The sequence below is a fragment of the Athene noctua genome, unplaced genomic scaffold (assembly GCF_965140245.1).
Source record: "Athene noctua unplaced genomic scaffold, bAthNoc1.hap1.1 HAP1_HAP1_scaffold_50, whole genome shotgun sequence".
In the NCBI taxonomy this organism is placed as follows: domain Eukaryota; kingdom Metazoa; phylum Chordata; class Aves; order Strigiformes; family Strigidae; genus Athene; species Athene noctua.
In genome coordinates, this window is record NW_027437544.1 from 120,676 (window position 1) to 145,917 (window position 25,242).

The 25,242-nt window shown below is 49.1% G+C and overlaps 1 protein-coding gene across 1 annotated transcript in view; it reads right to left on the minus strand.

Moving 5' to 3' along the window:
• The window catches only part of LOC141954990 (hydrocephalus-inducing protein homolog), a 96,945-nt gene that overhangs the window by 54,765 nt on the left and 16,938 nt on the right, over positions 1-25,242 (minus strand). The window contains 5 exon segments of the mRNA XM_074895067.1: positions 2,165-2,264; positions 6,723-6,894; positions 9,585-9,786; positions 18,819-18,943; positions 24,769-24,968. Of these exon segments, the coding sequence (XP_074751168.1) occupies positions 2,165-2,264; positions 6,723-6,894; positions 9,585-9,786; positions 18,819-18,943; positions 24,769-24,968 (799 nt within the window).

The window sequence follows — 25,242 nt, forward strand, 5'->3', positions numbered from 1 at the left end:
CTCCCTGCAGGAGTGGCTTAAGAAAGGGTCTTGCAAGGTGTAACCCAGTTCAGTTCTGTGTGCAGACAAACCTAAAACTGAATTTTAGGTGTCTGAGCCCCCACCATGTGCTTCCTTCCAGCACTCAAGAGCCACAGCTTTATTTGCATGAATAACTAAGGAAGTTCATTTTGAGATTCAATATTTGACGAGGGCAAATTTCAAACCACTTCTTAACTGCCAGCTTGGCAAGTTGCACAGTGCTGATTAGTTCTGTAAATCACTGCATGCAGAAGCATCTGCTTGGCAATTCAAGGAGGCACCTGCAAAAAAGTGGAGGCCAGCAAAGCCCCTTTCCAGAGGGGCATGAGATCCAGCTGCACAACTCATGGGGCTGCACTGGGAAAAGCTCCCAAGCGTTCCCAGCAAGGGACACACACCCTCTGCAAACCATCCTCCAAAGGCGTTGTGACTGGCATGCCAGTGCATGAGGAAGGCAGTCACGCTTCTTAGAGGAATCAAGAAGCAAAGGTAACTGACTCTCTAGTTAAAGATCACTGTTCTCTTCTTTAAACTCTCCTTGCACTCAGGGACCTTGACTCTGGGACAGTTTTCACCCCGATAATACAGGGGGTCAGCTCTGGTTTGTAAGGGAGGGGGCTAGGTGCATCATTTCAATGACCTCCTTGAGGTTCTCTTCCAAGGAGCCAGTGGGGGAGTTCAGTTCTCCCAAGGGTCCATCAGGACCTTTTCAAGAGCAGGCTTCTCTTTCTAAACAGATCATTTGCTCATCTCTGTTTCCTGTAACTCTCAGACCAGCTCAAGGGTTGCATGTAAGTAGTCTTCCTATTTCTCTGCAACAAAAACGCTCTCCTGGCACAACCCCTGGAGATGCCTGCAGCAAAATGATGGACACCCCCATCACAAGAGCAAAAATCCCAGAGCCAGAAGCACAGCACTGAGCGAGGAATCCCTCAGGCGCAACTTTTTAAATCGATCCTTTCCTTCCACAGCTCTAGCAGCTGCAGCTGGGAGGCAGGAAGACACTTTGTGAACACAAGCCCTGGGTAATGACTGTAGGGGGCATTTGCCAAGTAAACCCTGCACAATTACAGTATAAATAAAAAGCTGTTTTGTGACATTTGTATCCCCCAGCTTAGGGCAGTAAGTAAAGCGACAAAGCAGCTGGGTTAGTGACTTCAGCACACTGCAGAACAGGCGCCTGGCTGCTGGAGGACCACGGGCCTCATGCCTCTTCCTCTCAGACGGGGAAAAACCATCACGTTCCCTGGATGGAAGCCTGACAGCGCTCTCCCAGTCTTGAAAAACACCTTAAGCAGCACCACGCAGAGACAGAGAGGAAGGATGAGGTGACCCGAACCCCGCAGCCTGCTGCAGGCACTCCCTGCCCCGTGCTAGCACAGCAAGGCCATCACCTCTCCCAGGGCACAGAAGGTGCAGCTCACGTGGGCCAGAGATAACTGCTCCCAGCAAAAGACGCGATGGCACTTCTGTCAGACAGGATGAGCATAAAGCTTGCCTAGCAGACTGCTCGGACTCTGATTTCCAGGGAGGGCGCTCACCCCGCTGAGCACAGCAAGCCCTGCGCAGCGTACCCGGAGGCACCACAGACTCAGAGCCACAAGGTGACAATTCTCACGTGCTGGCCAGAGGTGTCCTTCTGCAGACAGCCCGCGCTCAGCAGGGCTCAGCCACCCAAGGTCTGGCAGTGTCGGGGTAGTGAGAGGGGATCCAGGCTCTGGCAGCACATTTGTAACTCAGCTCCTACCGCCTCAGGAGTCTGATGATGCATCCGTGTAATAAAGACTCCTCCTGGAGGCAAATGGTCTACGGGGACGTGGTGCTCGCCCACTGAAGCTTAGCTCTGGAGCTCTTTGGCCTCTACAGGCACCTGGCAGCAGAGCAAATGCTGGCAAACTCACGGCATGAGAACTTATCCCTTCACTGCCTTGGTTGTTCTGGGATCAGTGATCCAGGCTTGTAGCCACACATCCTGAGGGCTGGCCTTGGACAGGAGACCGCCTGGAAACCGCAGGGGCAGTGGGCACGTGCCAGCACCCTGCTGACCACTGACCCTTCCTACCAACTAGACGAGAACCGAGGGGGCTGCAAGACTACTTGCGCCTCCACGGTGGGGAACAGAAGCAGGAGAAAGGAGCCGTACCTGAGATGTCGCAGTAGACCGTTTGTTGATAGACTCTGGCTTCTCGGGGTCTAAAGATCACGTTAACTTCAGCTGAAGAATTTGGCCAGATATCTCCCTCCTGAAACAGAAGAAGACAGCAAACCACTTAGCTTCAAATGTCACATTTCTTGTTTTCAACCACAGCCCTGTAGCCTTTATGTAGAGCATCAGTGAAGAGCAGGGAACAAGCAACACTTATCAACAAAATTTAGGGGGGTTTGGAAGCAGCTTCAAAAGAACTTTCTAAGTCTCTTACCTTTACTGGCATCTGGTAGAGGCATTTTGTTAAATTAGGGCTATAATGAAGCCACCAAACTGGCTCACGCTCCAGTGAATCCAGTAGGATTTCTCCAGAGATGCCAGCCAGTTTAAGAAAAAGGTCCCTCTCGCCTCCAAACCTTCCCATGTATCTCTGTAGCACTATGGCTACATGACGACTTTTACTCAGGTCAGGAGAGATTTAACAAATCAAAGAGAATTTCCCATTCTTAGTTACAAAGGTGCTGCCTCTTATACCCTTCACCTGTACACGCCCCTAAGTATTTAACGTACTGCGGTGAGTGGGGCACGCAGCACCAAGCAGAACGAGCCCTCCTGCCTGGGGATAGAAGAAGAACAGGCTCCTGCCCGCTGGTGGCTGCTTCTGCCCCGAGCCGTGAGCAGCCAGCCAGCACGCAGGCTCCTCCAGCTGACGGATGATCTGGGAAAGGAGTTGAGAGACAGATGCACCCTGTTTCTCTCTGCGAGGTGCACACGCTCCTGTGTCCCTGAACACAGGCTCAGAGAAGAAGAGATGGGATTTGCTTACAGCTCCACACCTCTTTCAACCAACAGGCTCTTTTCCGTGTCATGCTCTTGCTCAGGGATTTAAGTCTGGGCCATGCTACCAGTGTGTCTGCAGCTCTCTGCTGCTTCCTCGGGGTCTTCTCTCTCTGCTTCTCGCCCAGAGAGTCCTGGCACTGGCGCTCAGTCCCAGGGAGCCTTGTCGCACAGTTTTGGAGGCATGCCTGGGTTCTAAAGGCTCTCACTTCTTGCAAGTGAGACACCACTTACATCCCCTGAACCCCTAGCATTACCAATGTTCCTTGTGTGTTTGTTGACATAAATAGAGGCACCTCTGACAACTGTGATAACACTCGACAAAGGAAGGAAAATATCAGCTTATAGAAGGAGACGAACAGAGTTCTTTTTCTATCAGCAAAGCGAGGCTTTGATTCTGCATGCTGCTGGGTATCCTCGCTGCTTTGTCCAGAAGAGCCTTGAACGGAGTGGAGCCTCTGGCACTCCTGCAGCATAAATATTAAGTAACTATAATACTTCCCATCGAATTAGCCCTTATAGCTCAAAGGACAGCCCCCACAACAATGGAAGAGCTATGACATGGTGAGTTATTGGGCTGCAGCTGCAAAGAATTCCCTAAGGCACAGCCTGCTCAGAGTCAACAGAACAGAGGGAAGAACTGTGAAATAACTCACAGAAAATACTGTGAGTTATTTCTCCTGGGAAATTAAAATGGGCTGTTGAAGAGGTTCCTTGCATTCCTGCGACCCCACAGGGGAAAAAAGAACTGCTGCTTGGAAGGAAATGCTTCATTACCCACCCTTGCAGGCTACTGCTACACGCGTCCGAGCCTCGGGGCACCTCAGGAGCGAGCCCCGTGCCTGGGTGACGTGTTCTCTATAGGAGGGCAGCGGAGTCAGAGCATGGAGAGCCACCGTGGATGGTAACCAGGACAGATGTAAAACTATGCAGTGCTGTGAACATGGTATTGCAACACTTCTGGCTGAAACACTTCTGGCCTCAGACAGGCTGCAACTGGCAGGTGGCATAAAATACAGACGGTGGATGTACGATGGTACAGCACCACCACTCCAGCTGTCCTACCCTGGCTTTGCTACAGCATAAAGCACGGTGATACAGGAGGGGATGGCACACCGGGACTCACAGCTACACAAGTGATCTCTCTGCAAGAGCCCAACCGTAAATACATGGCAGATACTATCTCTCCTCCCTCAGCCCCTAATTAATGAGGATCTGCTAGATCTCCACCAGTCGGAGTCAGAAAAAGCTGGTCTTGAAAAGCCAGGCACCACCAACTGCTGGTCAAATCACCTGCTTTGCTTTGCAGAGGGGGAAGGCAATCCATGGAAGGAAATCACACTCAAAGCAGTCAAAGAAAAAAAAGACAGAGCTGGCAACAGAAGTACTAAAATGACACTCAAAGTGCATCCTCTCAGCTCAGGGCACTTAGGAGAAAGGCAGTGCCACAGCTAACATCTGCCTCTTTCCATAAATAACAGAGCCCACAGGGAACTGTGGGATGGACCACAGCTCCACTGGAGATGGTGCCTTCCGCCAAAAACCAAAGTGCTCTGCAGTAGCTTCTCATGTGGATGGGGACCAGCTTGGTTCCCCAGCTGAGGTGCAGGTTTGCAGCAACAAACACCACTGTCACCTCCTGGCCCAACCTCTAGATCAACAACAGTAGCACCTTCGTAACCTGAACATGTTGTCGACCACCTCCATCAGCCCAGAGTTCACACGTGACACTGAGGAGTCACTACCAGGCAAGGACAGGACAGTGAGGACTTGTCAAGGTCAGTGTAGCAGTAAGTCCTCGTCCTCCCTCTCCTCTGGTTGCCATTTCCAAGGAGTCAGCTCCCACGGGTCTCCATTGGGACTTACAGACAAGCTGGGGCAGGGAGGATGCAGCAAACAGCAAGGACTTTGTCCCTTGGGAGCCACCTGGGCCTCTACCACAGCTGCCCCTGCTGACACATCATGTGTAGATGCAAAAATAAACCAAATTTGAGATGTGCTCAGAAAGTCAGAGCTGCGTATCAGCTTGTTTCCCACAGGCTTGGGCAACTGCTCAGAATGTTCTCATCCACATGGTAATTCCAAAATCACACCTCCTCTTTTCTGTTATTTCCATCAGCGAGTAAACCCTATACAGACTGAAGCGACCTGCTGCAGCTTCTACAGACTGCAGCACCTGAAAATACTGGCAGCTAACGGTCCACTGACATAAGGTCCCATCTCTGGGGGGCCTCTCCAGCAGATTTACATGGCAGTGCACGAAGGGTGTCTGTCCAGGCTAAAAGTTACAGGGCTGTCACCGCAAAGAAGGTTGTGGAAGCCAGCAGCAGTAGAGTTTTAGATTCTACATTTAATAAAAGTAGAAAATGCTTACTACCATTTGATGTAAAGACACCCATATGCCAGGGGGAAAGATAGGCATGAGCAAAAGTGAATGTGAAATTGATTGTTCCATCAATAATGGGATTCATGGAAATCAAAAGGTTGGTAATGCTGGACAAAACAGAAGGGGAGAGACTCATGTGGTAGCCCACTTATAGTCAGTCCTAGAGCAACCTGTGTAACATTCCGTTCAGGAAAGGTTTCCCCTCGAGACTTGAGGCCAGGCTACACTTTATGTCCCTATGTCACTACATGGAGCGCCAGGACTCGGCGCTGTGGGCAGCCAGACTTCTGGACCTCACCTCAAAGCATTCAGGAGCTTAAGAGCAGGTTAAGCTACTTGTAGAGACAGTCTGACTGTAAAGCAGCAGGAGCCCTGCGGCACACTCCAAAATCAGCTCTGACACACCACAGGCTGGTCCTAATGCTCAGCTGATCAGCTCCCTCTCTCTACAACATTCCCACTGCTCTGACACAATCTCTTGGTCACATCATGCTGCTGTCAGCTACAGTGGTGTGAAACTGCCGCTGTGCCAACATTGGTGGCTCTCAGCCTTATATGGGATATAGGAACAACTAAGAAGAGGAGATGATCCCCTTCCTTGAACAAAAAAAAAAAAAAAAAAAAAAAGTTTAAAAGGAAGAAGAGGTTGAGATTATCCTAGGATTTACTCCAAGATGAAAAGGGATTTTACATTGCTCGGACAGTGGGCATTCTTCATCTCAGACCATGCAAATACTCAGAACCAGGGATCTGGCCGATTGCAGGATATGGGGTTTTGCTTGCATAAACAGAAGAGGCAATAAAATGTCTGTACCTATGCGCCATGAAACTCAGGAAGTCCGTTTAAACCTGCCAGCCTTGTGTCCAGGCTCACAGATGACACTGGAAGGGAGATTGAGCCGTGGTATCCATCCAGGTTATATGAAGAGATTGGTATCTCTCTGATCAAACTTGGGTTGAACTTGGCCTCCTTTCCACAGAGGACCATTTCATTCCTCAGGTCAATATGTGAACCGAGAGCGCTCTAATGTCCTTTGTTAATCCCCACACACTATGTGTAAGCTGTGCCCTCACTCATCGTTATCGATGGCTCTCAACAGTGTAAGGACACTTACCAAGCGCCCTTAATTTATAGCCCTTGCAGCAGAGCTCAGCTTTAGGCAGCCTCTCGCTCTGCCAGGAGCCCACAGAGATGCTTTTTCCAACAAGCTCTCGCAGCCTCCCTAGAAACCTGGTGTTATCTCTTGGCCCATCAAGCCAGCTGACACAGGGACCTGCCAAGTGACCTCAGCCAGGGAGGAGAAGGAAGGGAGGTTCTCAGCTATCACTTACCATTGGCTCAAGGCTGAACACATCGTCGGAGAAAAGCATGGAATCTCCTTGCACCTTTGCCCACTGGTTATGGAAGGGGCGGGAGAGAAGGGAAAGGCGTTCTCCAAGAGCAGAGTCCACCCTGCACTCCCTCAGACAACGGTCCATCTTGCCCCCTTTCCGCCTCTGCAGCCTGCAGCCACGGGGAAAGACAAACCAAGCAGATAATTTAATGAGCAACATATTTGCAGAGACTCGTGTGAGCGCAGGGGCAGCAAAGCGCTCGGGGAGGATCAGCAGCAGCTCAGCGAGGGGCTGACCCCAAGCCACGGGGTCCCCCATGGGTCAGATTATCACTTGCTGGCCGCCACCACGGCACGCAGGTTTACTCCACGCTTACAAGCTCAGAAGAGGTTTCTGAAAGCCAGCAGCCCTCGAGAGCCTCCTGGCTCAAATTCTCTGCCACAACTGATGGAGAATCCACCGACCACCCCAACTGGCTTTTCCTACCACAGAGCTGCCTGGGGGAGCCAGATCAGGATGCAGGAGCACCCACTGCAGGGCTTCACTGGCAGGGGGAGACGCAGCTGGGTTTCAGCTGCAGGCCACTGGCATCACTCCTTTTTCCTTCCCCTTTGGACCTGCAGGGGTAAGCAAGCTAAATGTGCTCTCTGTGCCCTATACCACTTCTCACCAGAGGATCCCAGAGCACTGTAAAAGCAAACCAATGAATTCAGGCATTGCATCGCTTCGGTGACACCAATGTCTATATGTGCATGGAAACAGAGGCCCTGAGAGGGGAAGGCACTTTTCCTGGCATCACCCACTAAAGAAGTCTGGACCAGCATCTCTGAATCCAAACCCTTGCGTCTGGCCTTGAACCACCTTATCTTTTTCCTCTTTTTGGCCATCTCTGTAGGGCTATGACGCAGTTCATCTCTCCCTTACTTGGCAGCTGTAGCGGAAATCATTCTAGAGTTTAAAGATCACAACCAAGAGATAAGGGAGCACTGCTACAGAGCAGTTGCTTCCTAGCTGGCATATCGCTGTCCCCTCTGCACACTCCAGTCCCCGGCCATGAAGAACCAGCAGGTGACCACTCTGGGGGGATGAGTGGAAGGCTCCATGTGTAGCAGCAGATCAAGGCAATGTAGTAAAACCAGGATAGCAACCATCACCCAGCTAAATTCAAATACAGTTCCAACGGAAATACGGTCACGGATGTTACTAGCTGTACACAGACAGAGCCTGGGGCAAAGGCTGGCACCAGCACCAAAAGCACTTGCTTTGGCTCGCCCCCCCTGGGGTGCAGTGGGGAATGTTTCTCCACGGCTGACCTACAGCTCTGCGCGTGAGGAGGGCTTCCCGCCTCCGATGAGCAACCCCCAGCTCAGCCTCCATCAGCGGACAATAATTCCACCATTACATCCCAGAAAGTCCTGCAGGAGGGAGACACAGCAAACCCCTGGATACACCACCTAAGGATCCAGGTCTTCTGGGGTCACAGCCCAGAGCAGGGTCCTGCACTGCCTCCTCTCATGGAAAAAGTCCTCTCTGCTCCGAGATCTCTAAGGCTTCTCTGGCAGCAGGACAGTGGCCCTGGAGCTATGACCATCCCTGGGATTGCAAGGAGGAAGAACAGAACGTCCTGGTCAGACTCAGGACATAAACTGGCATGAGATCAAATGTAATTGGAAATGAATCAGGTTGAAGTGAACTGTGGGGAAGCCCGGTTGCTTCTGAGGGGAAAGAGGATCACTCAGGGTCCAATCTGAGACAGGCAGGTGAGGAGAGAGCGGTAAAGGAATGGTCCAGGCAAGTACCCAGAGAAGGCAACGAGGTTTTCTTTCAACACATTCAGCTTGCATGGAAGTCACACACTGTGTAATTAAAAATAGAGAACAGTGGAAAACTAGTTTTGGCCTTCAAGGCATTTCTGACCTAATTATGTTGAACTTTATTGGCTCAGAAGCCTTTAAAAAGTGCTCCAGTTTAAGGCACTTTCCTGATCAGCTGTGAGCTAACTCCTACACACCTACATCCACGCAAGTCTGGAAAGTCCCACAAGGATTCCCTTAATCACCCAAACTTTTAAGTGTCATTGCCAGTTCATCCCCCCGGGCTATAAGTGTGTCTCTGCTGCCTGAAAGGGGAATGTCAAAGCTTCACCACAGACACCCTTGGAAGAACCTGCCCCATCTCTCAGCACCATGAAGACACAGGCTGCTGCAGCCCAAACGCGCTCTGTCCCGTGCTGCCCTGCCTTCCCTGCGGAACCCTTCACCTCCAAATTCTCCCCAGTCTCTGAGGAAGGGTAGAAATACCTCGTTGTGCTGGAAACCGGGACAGTGCAAGGCAATTCAACATCCTACAGCAGGACGGCCTCAACTTGCTGGGCCAACACAGCACCTGACCCTGCACATTCCTGGAGAAGGAGCCTGCCACCTTACCAAAGCTGGAGTGGAAGAAGCTGCAGTGAATATCACAACAGTTATGCTACCTGCAGCTATGTTAAGTGCTGCTACTCAGTGCAGTCCCAGGGAACGAGTGCTGACACTTTCCTCAGCCTCATGGACGCCCCATAACCCAGGGGTCTCTGGATATCAGTGGTTTGGGGCTCCCTAAAATGCAAATTTGCTCTCTGAGGGAATCCAGTCACTGCAATCAACCTTTCCTCCACAAAACGCCATCCTCAGCTGGACTATGGATGGAGCTGGAATGCGAGGCACTGAGCTCCATTACCCTAAAGCCCAGGGACACCTAACCTGATGCCATAGATGGTTTACTTGCCCTAAACCATTCAATGCACCACACCTCTTGAGGCCACATGTTAGTTTTACCCTTGGGCAGTGTATCTTACTGAAATGAATCTTTCAAACGAACCTCAGCCTCTGATGATCCTCCTCTTCCTGAGTTGAAAAAGCCTTCCACTGGAAGTGAACCTTGATTTCACTCCGATTGTGGATGACTACAGATCTGTGGTTTGACAGTGTGAGGTAAGTCTTCTCAACTGTCAGGGAGCTCCTGGCCAGACCGATGTTGACATCTACAGCTGCCCCAGAGAGGCTGGTGTGAATATCTTCACCTGGAAAAAAGCACAGGGGAGTCTTTGCTCATCTCACTTGCTGATGGAAGTACGAGGAACAAAGCAAACCACCAGTAACAAACTCTTACAGCTTTTAGCTGTATTGGCAGTTCCACAGATCAGCACATTCATCACATCCTGACAGCTGCCCGTGTACAGAATGAGGATGGCACCACCGTCAGCACCTTATTTCTGGGTGCATTTGTAGAGATCTATCCCCAAGGTGACAGTATTTACAGTGAGATTTTTCCGATGTGCCCAGGTGGCCTTTGGGTTGCCATCCCACTCGAGTCATAGAGAATTCTGCATCCAAGTCGTTCAGGTGACTCTGAGGAGTCCCACCTCAGTCAGGGCTTGCCCAGCGTTGTGTCTCTCCTGGTCCCTTGTTGCTGACACCCAAAGATGCCTGGGGGCACGCAGGCAGGAAAGGGAGGTTCAGAGGAACAAGTGACAGCCCAGGGCAGGATGGGACACAGAAGAGAGCTTCACTGTGTTGCAGAAGCAGCGCCCTCACTTGCTGTGGGTTTGTGAACACGTGTCAAGAAGAGACTGGTGGGGCACGGCCCACCCCGACCTGCCCATTACAGCCCTGCAAGCCCATTTCCTCAGCCGGGACCCTGCTGCTTATGCCCGAGTCTGCAAGTCTACGCTGCGTCTTCCCAAGCCGTTCAACGACCAGAGCGAGGGCATCTTTGCTTTCCACCTCAGAGCCCGCTGAAGAGGAGAGTGTCCCTGGCTGTGCACATCAACTGACCAACGACTGGGGCCTTGCTGGAGGACCTGCCAGCACGTCACCCTCCCAAACAGACTCCCACCAAAGGCTCCCTCCTTTCCAGAGTTTTCAAACCTTCCTTCTTCCCAGCCAAGTAACTCCTGGCAGTCAACTGAGATCAAACTTCAGTACCGAGCTCACTCTTCCTCTTGCAGGCAAGTGTTTCCCAGGTGAGACTCAAACAGCAAACATCAGACATGCTCTCTAGAAACGGCATTTCTGTGGAGTGGCGCTTAAAGCCTCAGAGCCAGCCCCAACGGACAAGTGCAGCAGCCTGGCCGTAGCCTGGAGAGCATCCCTCTGCAAAGGCAGAGCCTCCTCCTCCCTGCACAGGTCACAGCAAGGCAGCCAGCCAACGGACCTGCCTTTAAAGCGCTACCGTGCAACAACACAGGGAGAGCGCTGGATGTGTGCTGGGTGCACTCCTGAAATCCGAAGCCAGACACAACACAGCAGAATCACATTCATTCCAGGGAAAAAAAAAAAAAAAAAAAAGGAGCCCCCTCTTTTGGGGGGGCACTGGGGATTGACTCACCCTTAAAACACTAGTTCTCCAGAGTCATTCACTCATCTCCACACACAGAGAACCCAGCCTTCATGCCTGTATAGCCTCAATTTCTCCGCTCTTAAGGGAGTATGGAGTGGTAGGGATTTGTGGTCAGAGATGAGAGTTATGCTGCAAGGACAGCAGCAATGTTTACAGTGACTTGACAATCTGCTTTCTATAATGGACAACTTGGCATACAGAAATGACTGATGTTCAGGAGAGTTACAGAGGCGGGTATGCTTTATGAGCACTGCCTCTCCCTCCACTGAATCCTTGGCATATATTGGCAAGCAAAGGAGCCAGGAGCCAAGAAATGGGAGACATGCACAGTGCCTCGAGCTTGGGTTTATGGAAACACGAGCCAGCGCTCTACAACGATCAAGATGACAAACTACTGCAAAATAAACACCATGAAAATTATCATCGTCTCCCTGCCTAAACCCATGGCCACGTGCGTCTCGAAATACTGGGTATAGTTCTGATCTCAAAAAAACAAGCTGAAGCATCTCAAGCTAAATAGAGAAGGACAGAAAGAACAATTTCAAGTATGAAGCAGCTTTTATAAGAAGATTGACTACAACTCCTCATCCTAGAAATCATATGGGCAATAGATGGGAGAGGTTTGTAAAAGCATGGATGGCCTGGGAAATGTGAATAAGGAAAAAATTGTCACTATTTGTCATAAAACAGGAACCTGAGGGCCTGAAATAATGTTATTAGACAGAAATTACACAAAAGTGGCAGTCCTTTTCCAGGGAGTATTCCTTCCTTTGGAACACACTGCCACAGGAGGCTGTAGAGGCTAACAGCTGCAAATCCAGGGAGAAACCGGACAAATTCTTAGAAGATAAAGGCATCAGAAGCTATTCAACAGAGATGAGAATAAAGCCTCCAGCACAGAAAAATGCTAACTCCGGAGCCCGCGAGGGAGAAAGCATGTGCACCGCCTGTTTCTACACAATTTGCTAAACATTCCCTACTGCTGCTCTCGCGGGGAGTTGCTGGGGATGCAGCCACCCTTGCGCTCCTGGCTGCAGGCACCGAGGACTCTTCTGAAGGCTGGAGGGTTTGCCGGAGCACCTTCTACCACCGAGAGCATTTGGCATCGTGCTGAATACAGACACCCACAAATCGCCGGGTCCAGGAGAGTGCGCACAGCTGCCAGCGAGTCAGGAGGAAGCCACGGATCTGTCTGCCAGGCCCATGAGCTGACACGGAGAGCGGACCGGCCAGGGTCGGCCACGGGCGGCTGCAGGCTTCATGTCTTGGGTGTCAAAATCAGATGTGACGTTTCATTTAAGACTCTTGGCTGTTTTTCAATAAACCCCTCTGTACTGTAACAGCGACATAGCACTAGGCATTTCACTTGGCAGGGCAGTGTCCATGGCGTGTGGTTTGGGATGCTTGGCTGCCATGAAAGCGCATCTACTGAATCTAGATGTGTCTGCCCTATCATTATTTACACAACGTGATCTTATTGCAGACTGTCAACTCTCTCATTCTTACATGCTTCTGATACATTTCCTACAGGTGGCAGGACACAGCTTTCACTCTGCAACCTGAACAAAGCAATGCCTGAACTTGAAATTAAACGCTAGACTTTTTACAGAGCAGCAGAACAGATGCTTCGGGTTGTGCACTCCTGAGTGGTGCTCTTTGACACAGCAGAAACACCTCTGTGTTTTACCCCAGCATCCATCCACATGGCTACAGACACAGGTATCAGCACACCACGATAACTTTTCACTATCTTGAAGTGAGAAATCTGTGGGACTCCTGTTGTGCAGGAAAACAGACAAAGAGAGAATTTACAGAAGAGCTAAAGCATCTTTCTGAATTCTTCTAATACTACACAAGCATCCTGGTACAAGAGGGAGTAATTTTCAGAGCAGTACAAACTGAGCTTAAACAGAAAGGATAGATGAGCAAGCCCTTGAACAAGATTTCGAAACAAATTTCAGGTTTGATGAAGAACACATTCCTAGTGTCCAAGAGCTGGTACTTTCCTTCATTGATACTGCTCTAAACATTAGGAAGCTGGTAGCCAGGTCGATTAGACTGAAGAGAAACAAAACAGCACCCTGATGCATTTTGTCTTCACCACGACATATTCTTCCTCTATCCCTGGGTTTCTCTCTGAGATTCGCTCTCTGAATTTGGATTGTAAATCTTTTAGAAGTGAATGACAGTCACATTTGGAATATTTAGGTAGCATGGAAAGCAAGTGTAATTTCATTTGCCCAGTCTGTCAGAAGACAGTGCCTTCCTGCTGCTGCTTTTTCACTGAAAATACAAGCAAGCAATGAAAGGAGAGCTCTTCACTCAAAAGGATGTGACTGTACCCCCATATCGACCTATGAGAAGTAATTCTTCTGCTCCTGCTATCATACCCAGCTGCCTCCACTGCCGGCATATTCTTGTTTTTCAAGCAGCGTGCAGAGGTCTCCGTTACCACTTCACCGCCGGAGAAGCGAGTCACCTCACCAGGCCGAGCGATCTCTGGAAAGCTGGAGAAGTCACCTACAGCCTGATCCAGCCGCCCCACCATGTGCTTTTTGCTGCGTCTCCCACAGAGCTACCACCAGATCAGAGTCAGGAGCGCTCCTCCGAGCTGTTTCGCTCTTGGGAAGCTGAGGGCTTCACCTACAGGATGCGCCGAGTCTCCGCCGGCCTGAGAAAGGCGTCTGTCCGTCCCCACGCCTGTATCTCCAGCCCCAGAGCGAAGCATGGAGCAGCGACAGTCATTTGCAAGTGCTTCTCCGAGGCGGTGTTCAGGAGCTGCCTTCAGACGTCATTAAACCATCACGTTATTTACTCCAGACCTCCTTTATAAACCTCACCACTAAATAACTGCTGCTGGCAACACAGGTGTCTCTAAAGAACCACTCCCAGGCTACAACAAAGCTCAGAGCATCCTCCTCATGACCGTGCCCACAGTTGTTGCTGTAACGGCCAGAGTCCCCAGCGTGGCCCCGGCCTCAGCAAAGCACCCACTGAGCCCACGCAGCACAGTGAAAGCAGAGGGTCTCTACCCCAGAGGCCCTGCAAGGAGCCATAAGACAACAGATGGGGATGAAAAGGGAGGTGGAACGCAGTGACCAGGCAGCAGTGCTCCACAGGACAGGCTGCAGGCTCTTCAGACAGCTCTCCTGCACGCTGAGCCATCTCCCTGCAGTCAGGCTCCCGCCGTGCATCCTTCTGTGACCGAGCACCCACCGCATTCCCCAGCACCCCTCTGCACTGTGCTTAGCAAGAACTGTTTGCCTGGTTCCAGGATGAAATACTCCGGCACAGGAATATCCAGAAGCCAGCACGGAGGCTTTGTCCTGCCCAGCATGAAGGAGCTTTGCAGAATGTTTTGAAAAGGACGATGAAACCGTCAGAGGATGGAAGACCACTGCCGCGTACCCAGGATGCCGCGGGCTATTTTTAATCGTTATTGCTACCACAGTAACGACACGCTGGGGTACTCGACTGGCTGAAACATTGCTTTTGGCCATGGGGAAAATGGTGCAGGAACTTTCATTCTGATTGCCTGGCAAAGACATGCTCAATAGACCACCTAATAAATCAGTCACCCTTCAAGCTGTTCTTCTGCTTCTCAGCAGATGCTGATCGATCCACAAGGAAAGGAGCTAATGAATGTTCAGTTCTGTCCTGAAACACCTCCACCGGTAATGACACTTAGAACACGTCAGTGATTCCCACTGGTGATAAGAGTAGACAAGCTGTGGTCAAGGATGACCTGCAGAGAGATGAAAACCACATTCTTCCAGAAATCTTTCACGTGCTAAAAATGGGGGATGCAGCGTCACGCAGATGTCTGTTTCTGTGCATGCCTGAGGATGAACAAAACAGCCAGAAGGAGATTTCTAACTTCCAAGCCACCCTCCTAGTACATACATCCCAGTCTGTGCTCACGCAGTCAGCTCCATGGGTTGCTGGAGCAGGGGTTTTCTTCAGAGGGGTGTTATGTAGTTGTGGAGCTACAAAGCTGTGCAAAGAAACCTCAAGCAAATGAAGCACAAACTTCATTCCCCTTCATCTACCCTCAAAGTGACAAATCAGCTCTCCTGAAACACAAGGCCCTGGAGAGGGGCCATACTCTGCAAGGAGCAGAACAACCTTACCAATAACAGCATGAGAAAAATTCATTATTACAAGCAGCTCTAGGAAAGGGGAAACAAAGACAGGAAACAGTTGTTACCTATTACCTGTTTTGATAGAAACAAACACTCTGGAGACCAACTAGACTCACCCATCAATCTAAGTGGTTTGAACTATAAGAGCATATAACCAATCGGCTGTATAAAGTATTAGTTACCAACCCTCCGTCTGTTGCAGTGCTGCTACTGTTAGGATGCAAAGTCAACATATAATTGCACAAACTCCTATTTACACCTTTTTTGCCTACAATATACGACTCCCTCCACTCACTTTGAAGCAGATGTACGAGAACATAAAAGTCTGACAGAAACCAGCCATACTGCTGGGAATTCTCACAAGAGAAGGAAAAAAAAGCACAACATGCACTCACCACCTACGACAGGAGGAAAGAAAAATCCCCTTGCAAAGTTTTTTAATGCCTCATAGCCCAAGGAAAATCTAGAGAAGCCTCTTGTACAGCATCAGTCTGGCTTACACCTTAGGATCTAACATGGGAAACAAGATCTTCTTTAAAAACTCACAGAATAATGTCAGTTTCTAACCATCTGCCAGCACTAAACACAAAATAAAAAAGAATTACAGCAGTTAGAGCACTACAGGGAAGCTTTGGATTCAAAAGGGGCTCTTGCTTAGGAAGCGGAAGATTTCCCCACCTCTTAGCACCTCTAAGCAGCTACCGTAAATCTTCCTGGTGTGGAAGGAACGGAGAAGTGCATGAAGATGAACAGCTGCAGACTGGAGTGGCAGTGGCACACAGCGGTGGGCGTCAGAAGCTCACCGTCTGTTGCCATGAATTTAGCTCAACAGTAGCTTAACGCTACTCACAGAAGCACCAGAGCCCCTGTAAACACTGGCACAAGACTAAGATTAAAGCCAGAAACTGGTTTTAGTATTCCCACCCTGGTATCCTGCACAATACAGGGACGAGTCAAGGATGTACCGAGGTAGGGAGTTTGCTCAGGCAAGTACTGAGCCTCCTCCATTCCGGCTGAAGTCAGTTCAAATTGAGAACACTCAGCAACTTGTCTGAGCGATCTCAGGAACAGAAAATGCAGCACAACAAGGGCTAAACCTCAGTTAAACCCTGCTGCCTGTCCACATGCATCAGTGAATTTACAAAGGAGAAAAAAGAGGAAGGAAAAGACTTGGTCTACAGACTAAATCAATAGGATTTTCATTTCATTTTCAAACGAGTTCCTAGAACTCAGTGACTGCAATGCCAGCCTTGCAAGACAGATGACAAGACCCTTGGTCGAAAGGGGGTTCTTAGAGGAAAGAGAGCAGAGCTCTGCAAAGGTGGTTGCTTTCTCCAAAGCCAAACCACAGATGACTATCACAACAAGGCAGTGTTTTCTCAGATGCTTTATCCTCGTGGTAGCTGAGATGTTCAGAGGTGCCGGCACGTCCACGCTACCATTACTTGTTCAGCCTCAAACAGCAATAAACAGCCAGGGCTGGGATTTCATGAGTGTCCTGCATGTGTACAGGGACCACTAACACAGCGCCAAGCCCCTGCATGGGTGGCCTCGTTACCGAAGTAAGCCTGCTCAGCCAAGGAAAAGGATTCAGCATCCCAACACGTTTACGTTCCCAGATGGAGTATGAGCTGGGCTTTTTCACACCCAGACCCATGTACATGGGGGAAATGGAGGAGCTGGGACATGTAAAGCAGTGAAGATCAAATTTTCACTGTAAATCATTATGCTCTTAGCAGCAAAGACATTTTCTTCACACTCACCTGTAAAGTTTGTAGCAACACAATTACCACCACGCGGACAGCCTGTCCAGGGGACAGCACCTGCACTCCTAACCAGGACAGTGTAAAGGAGGCACAATTCTAATCAGCCAAATAGCAGGCAAAGGGAAGAGCTTCGTGTCTCCTTAAGCAATGCTAGGGACAGATCTGAATTAAAATTAAAGCCAGGCAACACGCACCTGATCCTGCATCAGTCACACTAAAACCAGTGGGATTCACTGAGAACTACTGCCACTTGTGAGCAAGTCCATACAGACACACAGTAAGGCAAGGAAAACGCCTCCCAACACCCTACACTGATATTTTGCTCTTAGTGCCTCCGCTTCATAAGAAACAGTCTGTTGGCAGCTCTGAAAGAGCAGCCCAGCTGCTTTTTGTATGCGAGTCGCAGGGAGTCTGACAGCGCAGGACAAAGCAGCCAGGGCTCTCCCCGCCAGGCTGGGTCACACGGTCTGGTGCTCTGCACTACGCCTAAAACAAGCGGCTTTTAAGACCGATTGATTAAATGCTTTGGTTTCACTTCAGCAATTAATCTCAGCAGCCTTTTACTTCTTTGTATGCGGCAAAGTGTGAGAAATAATCCCTTAATTATTCCTTGCTCTCCTTCTCAGTCTGTGGTTTATTAAAAAATAACTGCAGCGCCGTATTGACAGGCAGGAACAAATCCTGCCTTCATCTCCCAGGCAGCTGCACCATGTTACGGGGAGGTTGCCCACCCCAGAGCCAGCAGATAGTTTGGTCCCCGTGGCCTGTCCATGAAAAGCACTTTGGCAAAGATTACCCATGGAGGGATCAGGTGTAAGAACAAGGCTCAGGTTTTCCAAGCAAGCTGTGAAGATCCCGGCCCTGGATTCTTCAATTGCACTTTCCATTTCACATGGTATAAACCCCACCGCCCTGTTAGCCCTCATCCAACCCAGGAAAAGATCTATCCCTCTGAAGTTTATCCTATAGGTTCCCTAAACGCATACAAATGAGGCACCTTTTGTCGTTCTCTGAAATGTCAGTTGTTCTGTCAAGAAAGTGTTACCCAAACCAATGAGCTTCTCTGAGTGAGCATAAATTTTCTGTGAATGTGTCATTGACTGAAAAATATTAAACAAAGCTGTGATAACTCTGAAGGCTGCAAAGAGCATTTGGAAGATATAAGAGAATTTACAGAACTTCTACAAACTCAAGACAATAAAACGCTCATTGCTGGGCTAAAGCATCGCAGTCGCACCTAGGTGAGGACATGACACTTCCCAGGAATGAAGTTCAGGAACAGGGACAAAACAAACCTCTCTTTCAGGCAAGAGAAAATGCACACCAAAGGCGTTCAGGCAACTGAAGAAGTGTCTTGAACAGCATCACGAGATACCTCTGCTGAACCAAGGCAGACAGAAGCCTTTTAACATCACACCTTTTCTTGAGTTTTTCCCACCTACTCTTAAAGTGACACTATTTGTCACTTTTTCCCCGAGGTAAAGGACAGGGGAGGTACACCTGGAGAGAGAATTAAGGTGGCTGCGACATCGGGCAATGATGGTAGGTGACTGTCATGGGGCGTGCTGGGGGGAGAACACCGTGCTGACAGCAGGGATGGACCAGCACACAGCCACACAGGACACACAGAACAGGCTCAGCCTTTGCCCTTTAACTGCTCCCTTCTAAGCACTGAGACGTGCAGAGGTTTTGAAAGAAAAACTTTTAGAAGTAGTTTGCAAAGCAAGTTTAACGTTATTCTGCCTAGAAGGGGCTCTGTTCTGAAGGATGCAGAGAGCGTGCACCACGCAGTGCCCAGCACTTACCTGTGTCATAGTGAACTACCAGGGAACCGGAATGATCCCCGGTCTTCAGCGGGTGAAACTCCACTGTCACTTGCACGGCATCACCAATCCCAAGAGTCCCGATGGAGGGATCCACAGAGAAGGGGCTGCAACGCAGAGAAAGAGACACATCAGGGCTACTGTGGGCGATCCGGGGACTACACTCCTTTTGCAGCCTACTCCACTTCAGCTCATTGGGCAAGCAGGAAGCAAACAAACCACAGCCAGCAGAAAAAACAGAACATAGAGGATCAGAAATGGCGCTACAGACTCTCACTTCTGAAGAGATCCGGCTCTCCGAACATCCTGTGGTGTCAAACGACCTCACCTCCCCCATACTCTGCATCCCCATCTCTGCAGGGAGGCTCAGGAGTCCGACTGCTGGCAGCACAGCCAGAGGATGGGTTCTGAGGAGCACAGAGAGGGTGAGAGCGATCTGCCTGCACAACCTGACACTGACTTCCGCAGGAATCTCTCTTTTCCTGACACCTATAAACTCCACCTCAGGAGATGCAAATGTCAGGGCACTACCTGTCCCAGTGAGACTGCAGCCTAGCAATCACACAGGAGGGAGAATAAGTGTCTTTCTGAAGACCAGAGAATAAATATGATTTAATTTGCAGAATTCAATTTTTTACCTTGAAAACATCCTAGTTTAGCCTAAGAAAGGGTGCATTTCGTCAGCATTACAGTGAAAGCTGCTCTAAGAAAAGGAACAATCAGAAAAAGCTGAATAAGTGCAAACGCGGATTAGAGCGATACAAGGACGTGGAAACAAGACACGGCAGGAGGATCCCTTGTACAGCCTGAACCGTTAAACCCCCGGCTACATGAAGTGCCATTACCAGGAGCACATCAAGGCGGGTTTAACAGGGGTTTTTCTGTGTATTCACAAGCACTGCAATCCGGGACTCGGGGTTGTCATCCAAGCTCGGTAACTGTTTGCTTGGCCCACCAGGCAAGTTCTGTGCAATGCATTGGAAAGAATTATGAAAATGTGTTGGGGTACTTTGGATTTAATATCAGCAATTATGATTTGTCACCAGGTAAACGGCTCTTGGCTGACAGACACAAACCTCAGTGCTTTAATGCAAAGGGACAAGCCAGGTGTAACATGCTTCTGCAGCTGGGCTTCATGGCTCTTCTACAGCCCCACTTAGAAAACAAAAAGTTATTGCTTTTAGTGCTTTGCTGGTGGTCAATTTGTCACCTTAAAAACATGCTCTGGAGAGTTTTACCATCATTAGAGAATGCAACACACACAAAAATACTGAGAACAACTGGAGCCATGCGCAAGCTGAACTTTGTTCATATAAGTAGTGACAGCTGATGAAATTGCTGGAGTTTCTGCTCATTAAGGAGATGTCACTGCAATTAGGGGCCTGACCTGCTCCCATTACAACCACGGGAGCATTGCCACCGAAGCACGGGGCCTGCAATGTTTGTGTGCTGGGCCTGAGACTCTGGAGAGAGGAGGAAAGACAAGGCACCACCAGCCTCAGAACCGGGCTGTTCTACACGGTCCTGCACCCGCACTGATGGTCACTGACAGGACTGCTGCAGGTCTCTGCCAGGGCTTGGGTGAGATCATTGCCTGGTGTGGGAAAGGCAGAGATTTTGGAGTTTCTTTGGTTTTGTTTTTTGTTTTCCTTTCAGAAATGTTGCCAGAACAGAAAAGCTGCCAGTTAAGGGGGATCCTGGGCAACACTTCAGCACTACCTCCCATCCTATCACCTTCCTGCTCCTTCCCCATGTCTACATACTCCTGCCCTCAGATGGATGGGAATAACCCTCCCGAAGATACCTTCATCTTTTCAAATTGTGAAAGGAGGATCCAGCCAAGTTCAGGACTCAGTTCTCAGGGCTGAGAAATGGAGCACAAATCAGATACTGCCTGTCCTACATCCTACCCCACGCCGTACCCCTGAGACAACTCTTCCTGCTGTAGTGGGAGCTCATTACCCCTCACATGGACCTGGTTCTCCAAGACCCAAAGATGCAAGCTCCATGGTTTAACTTAACTCCCCTGAATTTCAGTCACCATCACTAAGCTGTTGTCTGCAGCCTACAGACGAGATGCTAAGGAGACATCCCTGACACACTGTCACAGCCAAATGAAAACCACTGCTGAGAGATGGCACTAGCGGGATAGACATTGGCTTTTTACCCATTAAATGTGAGCTGTTCTTTGGGATAATTTGCATCCTGTTAGATCTACCCTTTTAATGAATCACTACTGCTCCTGAAAGACAGAAAAGATAAGGTTTGGAGGCTTTTTAATAGCTCCTTTTCTTCTGACATGCTTTGTAACTATGTCCATTTGTAGGTTTGCTTTGTTGTACGACATCTAGACTTTCACATGTCCAGATCTCCCAATGGCACCTTGCAGTCCCTTATGCCGCTTGTATAAACATATCTAGCCACACCAACTTAGGAGAGACCTGCCCATCAGTACTTGCCGAGATCTTGCCTGTTATTGCCCTTTAGAAAGAAAGCAACACTAGATTCGTAAGCAATTTCATCATGATATGTTTTGGCATTTACATCTTGCTGACTTTCACCAGGCAACAGCTCCCCATCTTGACAGCTGGGCATCCCGTGATGATACCAAAGGCCAAATACTCCTGACAGAACTGAGAAATACGACTGACAAGTGAATAAAGCTGGCAGTTCTGTGGCCCAGGCCCTCAAACTACCATGCTGCCTGTTCTCCTGAACCACACCTTTGGCACACGCAGTGTGCAAGGAGGCTGCAATATACTTCAAGTGCCGTGGCATGTTTATCTCCTGCAGCCAACCTTTCTTTGGTCTACTGGGGCCTTATAAAGTCATTTGAGTTTGGGAAAATAGATTTCATTACAAGCTACCTCCAAACCCAAGGAAGACAGTAAAATTACTGGTGATTGAATTGCCTCTTCTGTCTACTAAGATCTATTGCAGGGAAAAAAAAAAAAAAAAAGGTAGTTTCATCTTGGCATATATTATTTTATAGTAACGGTATAACAACCAAACTCAAGCAATATATCTTTTCCAGTAAACCCAGTCTGCTACAGTCAAAGCATCCAAGACTCCATCTCTGTGCTAAAAAATCCTGTCAGCATCACGCAAGGTCTGTATTTCCCTCTTTCACTGCACCTAGGCTCAGTTTTCATGTCCTTGGATGGTCTTTGCACGTCCTACGGGAACTCGCCAGTCTCACGCCTCCATGTAGCGTATGGGTACTACAGGGAGGGATACAAGGGGGCTCGAGGCACTGTGCCTCGCAGGATAATTTCCTGAGCCTTCAGAGCTTGGTGGGGACGTTCCTAAATGGATCTTATCTCAGACTGATCCCCTCTAGCCCCATAGCATGGCACAGCACAACGTCAGCAATGTCAGGAGAAGGCAGTGCTGCACTGAGATCTGCTTCCAGACACCCTTTTCAACTCGGATGTACTGGAATGACATTTATCTCTGTGAATGTCATGAAGCAGAAACTGGTTATCCTGCCTTAACAATGAGACAACAGGAAGAGACTTTCTCTATTTATACTATTATTACTTTCTATTACCATGCTATGCAGCTAAGAGCTGGGTATGGACACGCAGAGGGAGGAGAGCACGAAGCCAGACTGCATAACAGGGAGTGCTTTGGTGGTTTTCTCCCTCCATGAAAAGTGATCAAATACGCGGCCATGCTTCTGGTAGAAACCATGGCAAGGGAGAGCTCCAAACGGGAACAGCAGAAGGATGCTGAATTGGCCCCATGGCTTCACTTAAGAGCTCTTCCCTGGAGGGAAATGCACAACAGAAAACATCAAAGCCTTTAATAAATGAGTAACAGGCAGGGAAAGTCATCACGAAGTGACCAGATGCAAGAGCTGAGGGGAAAGGTTAGGACTGGAGATGGGCTGAAAAATGCACTGAAGGTGAAGGCAGACAGGTTATGCTTGATGCCACAGAGAAGGAAATCCAGAGAAAAGCTGCGAGGAAACGTGATAGGAGCAGCACGATGGACTAGGAAATGGTGGCATCTGCAGCTGACTTGTGAATGGGCAAGAGCCTGAATATGCTCAGGCCAGAAAACACAAGTTTAAATTCTTTAGATAGAGAATAAAGGACACAGAGGTCACTTGATGGATCTATAAGCTTAGACAGATCTCTCACTCCCTTCTACTCCACTAATCCTCCTCCTCTCACATGCAAGCATGTATTTTTAAATACTCTTTTAAGAGTATTTAAAAAGAAATCTGAATGAAAGTCAGGGCAACTTAATTAGAATAAAATGCTACTTATATTCAAAGATTTAAATCATCTGTTTGAAATTTCAAAGCAGCTTTCAAAAGTTTATCATGAAATGGAAGAGATGGCAGATGCCCTCAGCTGACAAGGGAAATCATATCAGCTTCCCATCCCTGTACACATGCAGTCCAGTTGTTCAGAATTTTTTTGTGTGCAGCTTGAAATAAAACATTTGCAATGCCTCCCATTTCTTTATTGCAAATCTGGGCGGAAATATTTGCTCAAGCTCAGAAACTCTTAAAATCCGTATCAAGGAGGACTCGACGTGCTGTATCACTCAATAGGAGAGTTGGAGAGTCCATTGCAAAAAGATGATTACTGAGATTTTACTGAGTATTTATTTTGGTGGCAACAGCTAGATCTGGAAATCCCAGAGGAAAACTGTGCAGTGATTTACAAGTTCCTGCCTACGTGTTTCCACAGGGAAAAGAAGCAGCCTCCTTAAATAGCATCCTAGAAGCCTGCTTAAATAGCCTTGCCAGGGTTTGGTGGAAGCTCCTCTTGAACCCTCATGTTTCACAAGAGAAAAGTAAAGACTGGCCTTTTGAGCCCTGTTTTCCTGGAGAAGAAGTTGAAGCAGCTCAGGTGCACCAAGTCAGACCGCTGGTCTTTGCTGCATTCTTGACCTCAGCTCCTACACCAAGACCTCCGGGACCAAGCAACTCACCACGAATTACCAGCCAACTGAACCAGTTTCCCTGCAGCTGCATCACCCTCTCCCATTCAGCCAACTGGGAAACCGGGGGCTGTCTTCTGAGACCAGAAGGAGCAGGACAGGCTGTCCACAACACAACTCATGTCAGGCATTTGATTCGGGACCACCGGAACACCACGTGCTCGCAGCCTCCCAGAGCATGGCTGTCTTTGGCCGACACTGGTATGGAACCACTTCAGAAGGCACTCGGGATCAGGAGGTTGCAAGCTGGATACTTACAGATTCGAGCACTCTCCAGGAAATCTGGGAGAGATAAAGCTCTAGAAGAAAAGGCCCCCAACCCATGCACCAGACACTGGCTGCATCTTTTGCCTGTGCCCTCACTAGCATGCTGCTTTGGGGCTGTGGTGCAGTTTTTAAGCCAGTGTCTGCTCATCTCCACCTAAAAGCTCATTCTACTTAATATTTGGTCTCACAGACCAGACCAAACCTACTGGAAAACAAAGTTCCTGGCCTTTGTCAGGGCCTCAATACCAAGTGCTTTGATCTACGATTTCTAATGGCACTTGCATATAAAGACACAGCTGCTGGTAAATTCGTAAATGTCTCTCACCAGCTCACAGCTTGCCCATCTCTTAACACTGTGTTCGGTCTACAGGAACCGAGCTCCTAGAGCTGTCGCCTGCCACGCAGCACCTTACACAGCCCAAGGGCAGCCAGGTTGCCTTCTGTCATGTGCTCTTTCAGTCTAATGGAATCGGTCTTGCGAGATGCTCTGTTGGAGACACCACTGCAGTACAAAACCTCGCTGCAGCACGCAGAGTTTTATCACAGGTTCCATCATACTTAAAACACTACAAGCAACAGCAAAACCCACATGTCCTGCCCGTTTGCAGCTACAGCCGCAATACAGCAGCTCAGATGCTCTGGTTCCTTGTTGTTACCAACCGTGTTATCATGCAACAGTGTTTTGCACAAAGAAGATGAGCTCCTTTACCTCTCAGTGCTGATGCGGTAGCGAGCCTCCCGGTTACCCACGTTGCGAACCAGCAGAGTTTTCTGGGAGCTGTACTTGACTGGACAGACGGAGAAGTTCAGCTGGTCAGGGAAGTCCAGGATAGCTCGGGCACCTACAGCTCGGATTGGCACAATAAACTTTTCCCTTTCTGTGATGCAGGTGAGCTGGTGGAAATAATCCTGCAGGGAAAGAAACAATCTCAGCACAGTGCATTTTGTACCATCCCACGGCAGAAGAAAAACTGCTGGTTTCTATGACTCTAACAGTAGCATCCAGGAACGTCAAAGGGCTTTTTACCTTAGGGACCTTTCATTCCTGTAGTGTGAACAAGGCTGCTAACTTGCACAGAAGAAACAATCCCATTGATTCACCTGCTTTCACAGCAAGCTGGCAGAACCTGACGAAATTTTCTGATACTTTGATTCATGTGAGGCACCAACATAGAGCAATTTC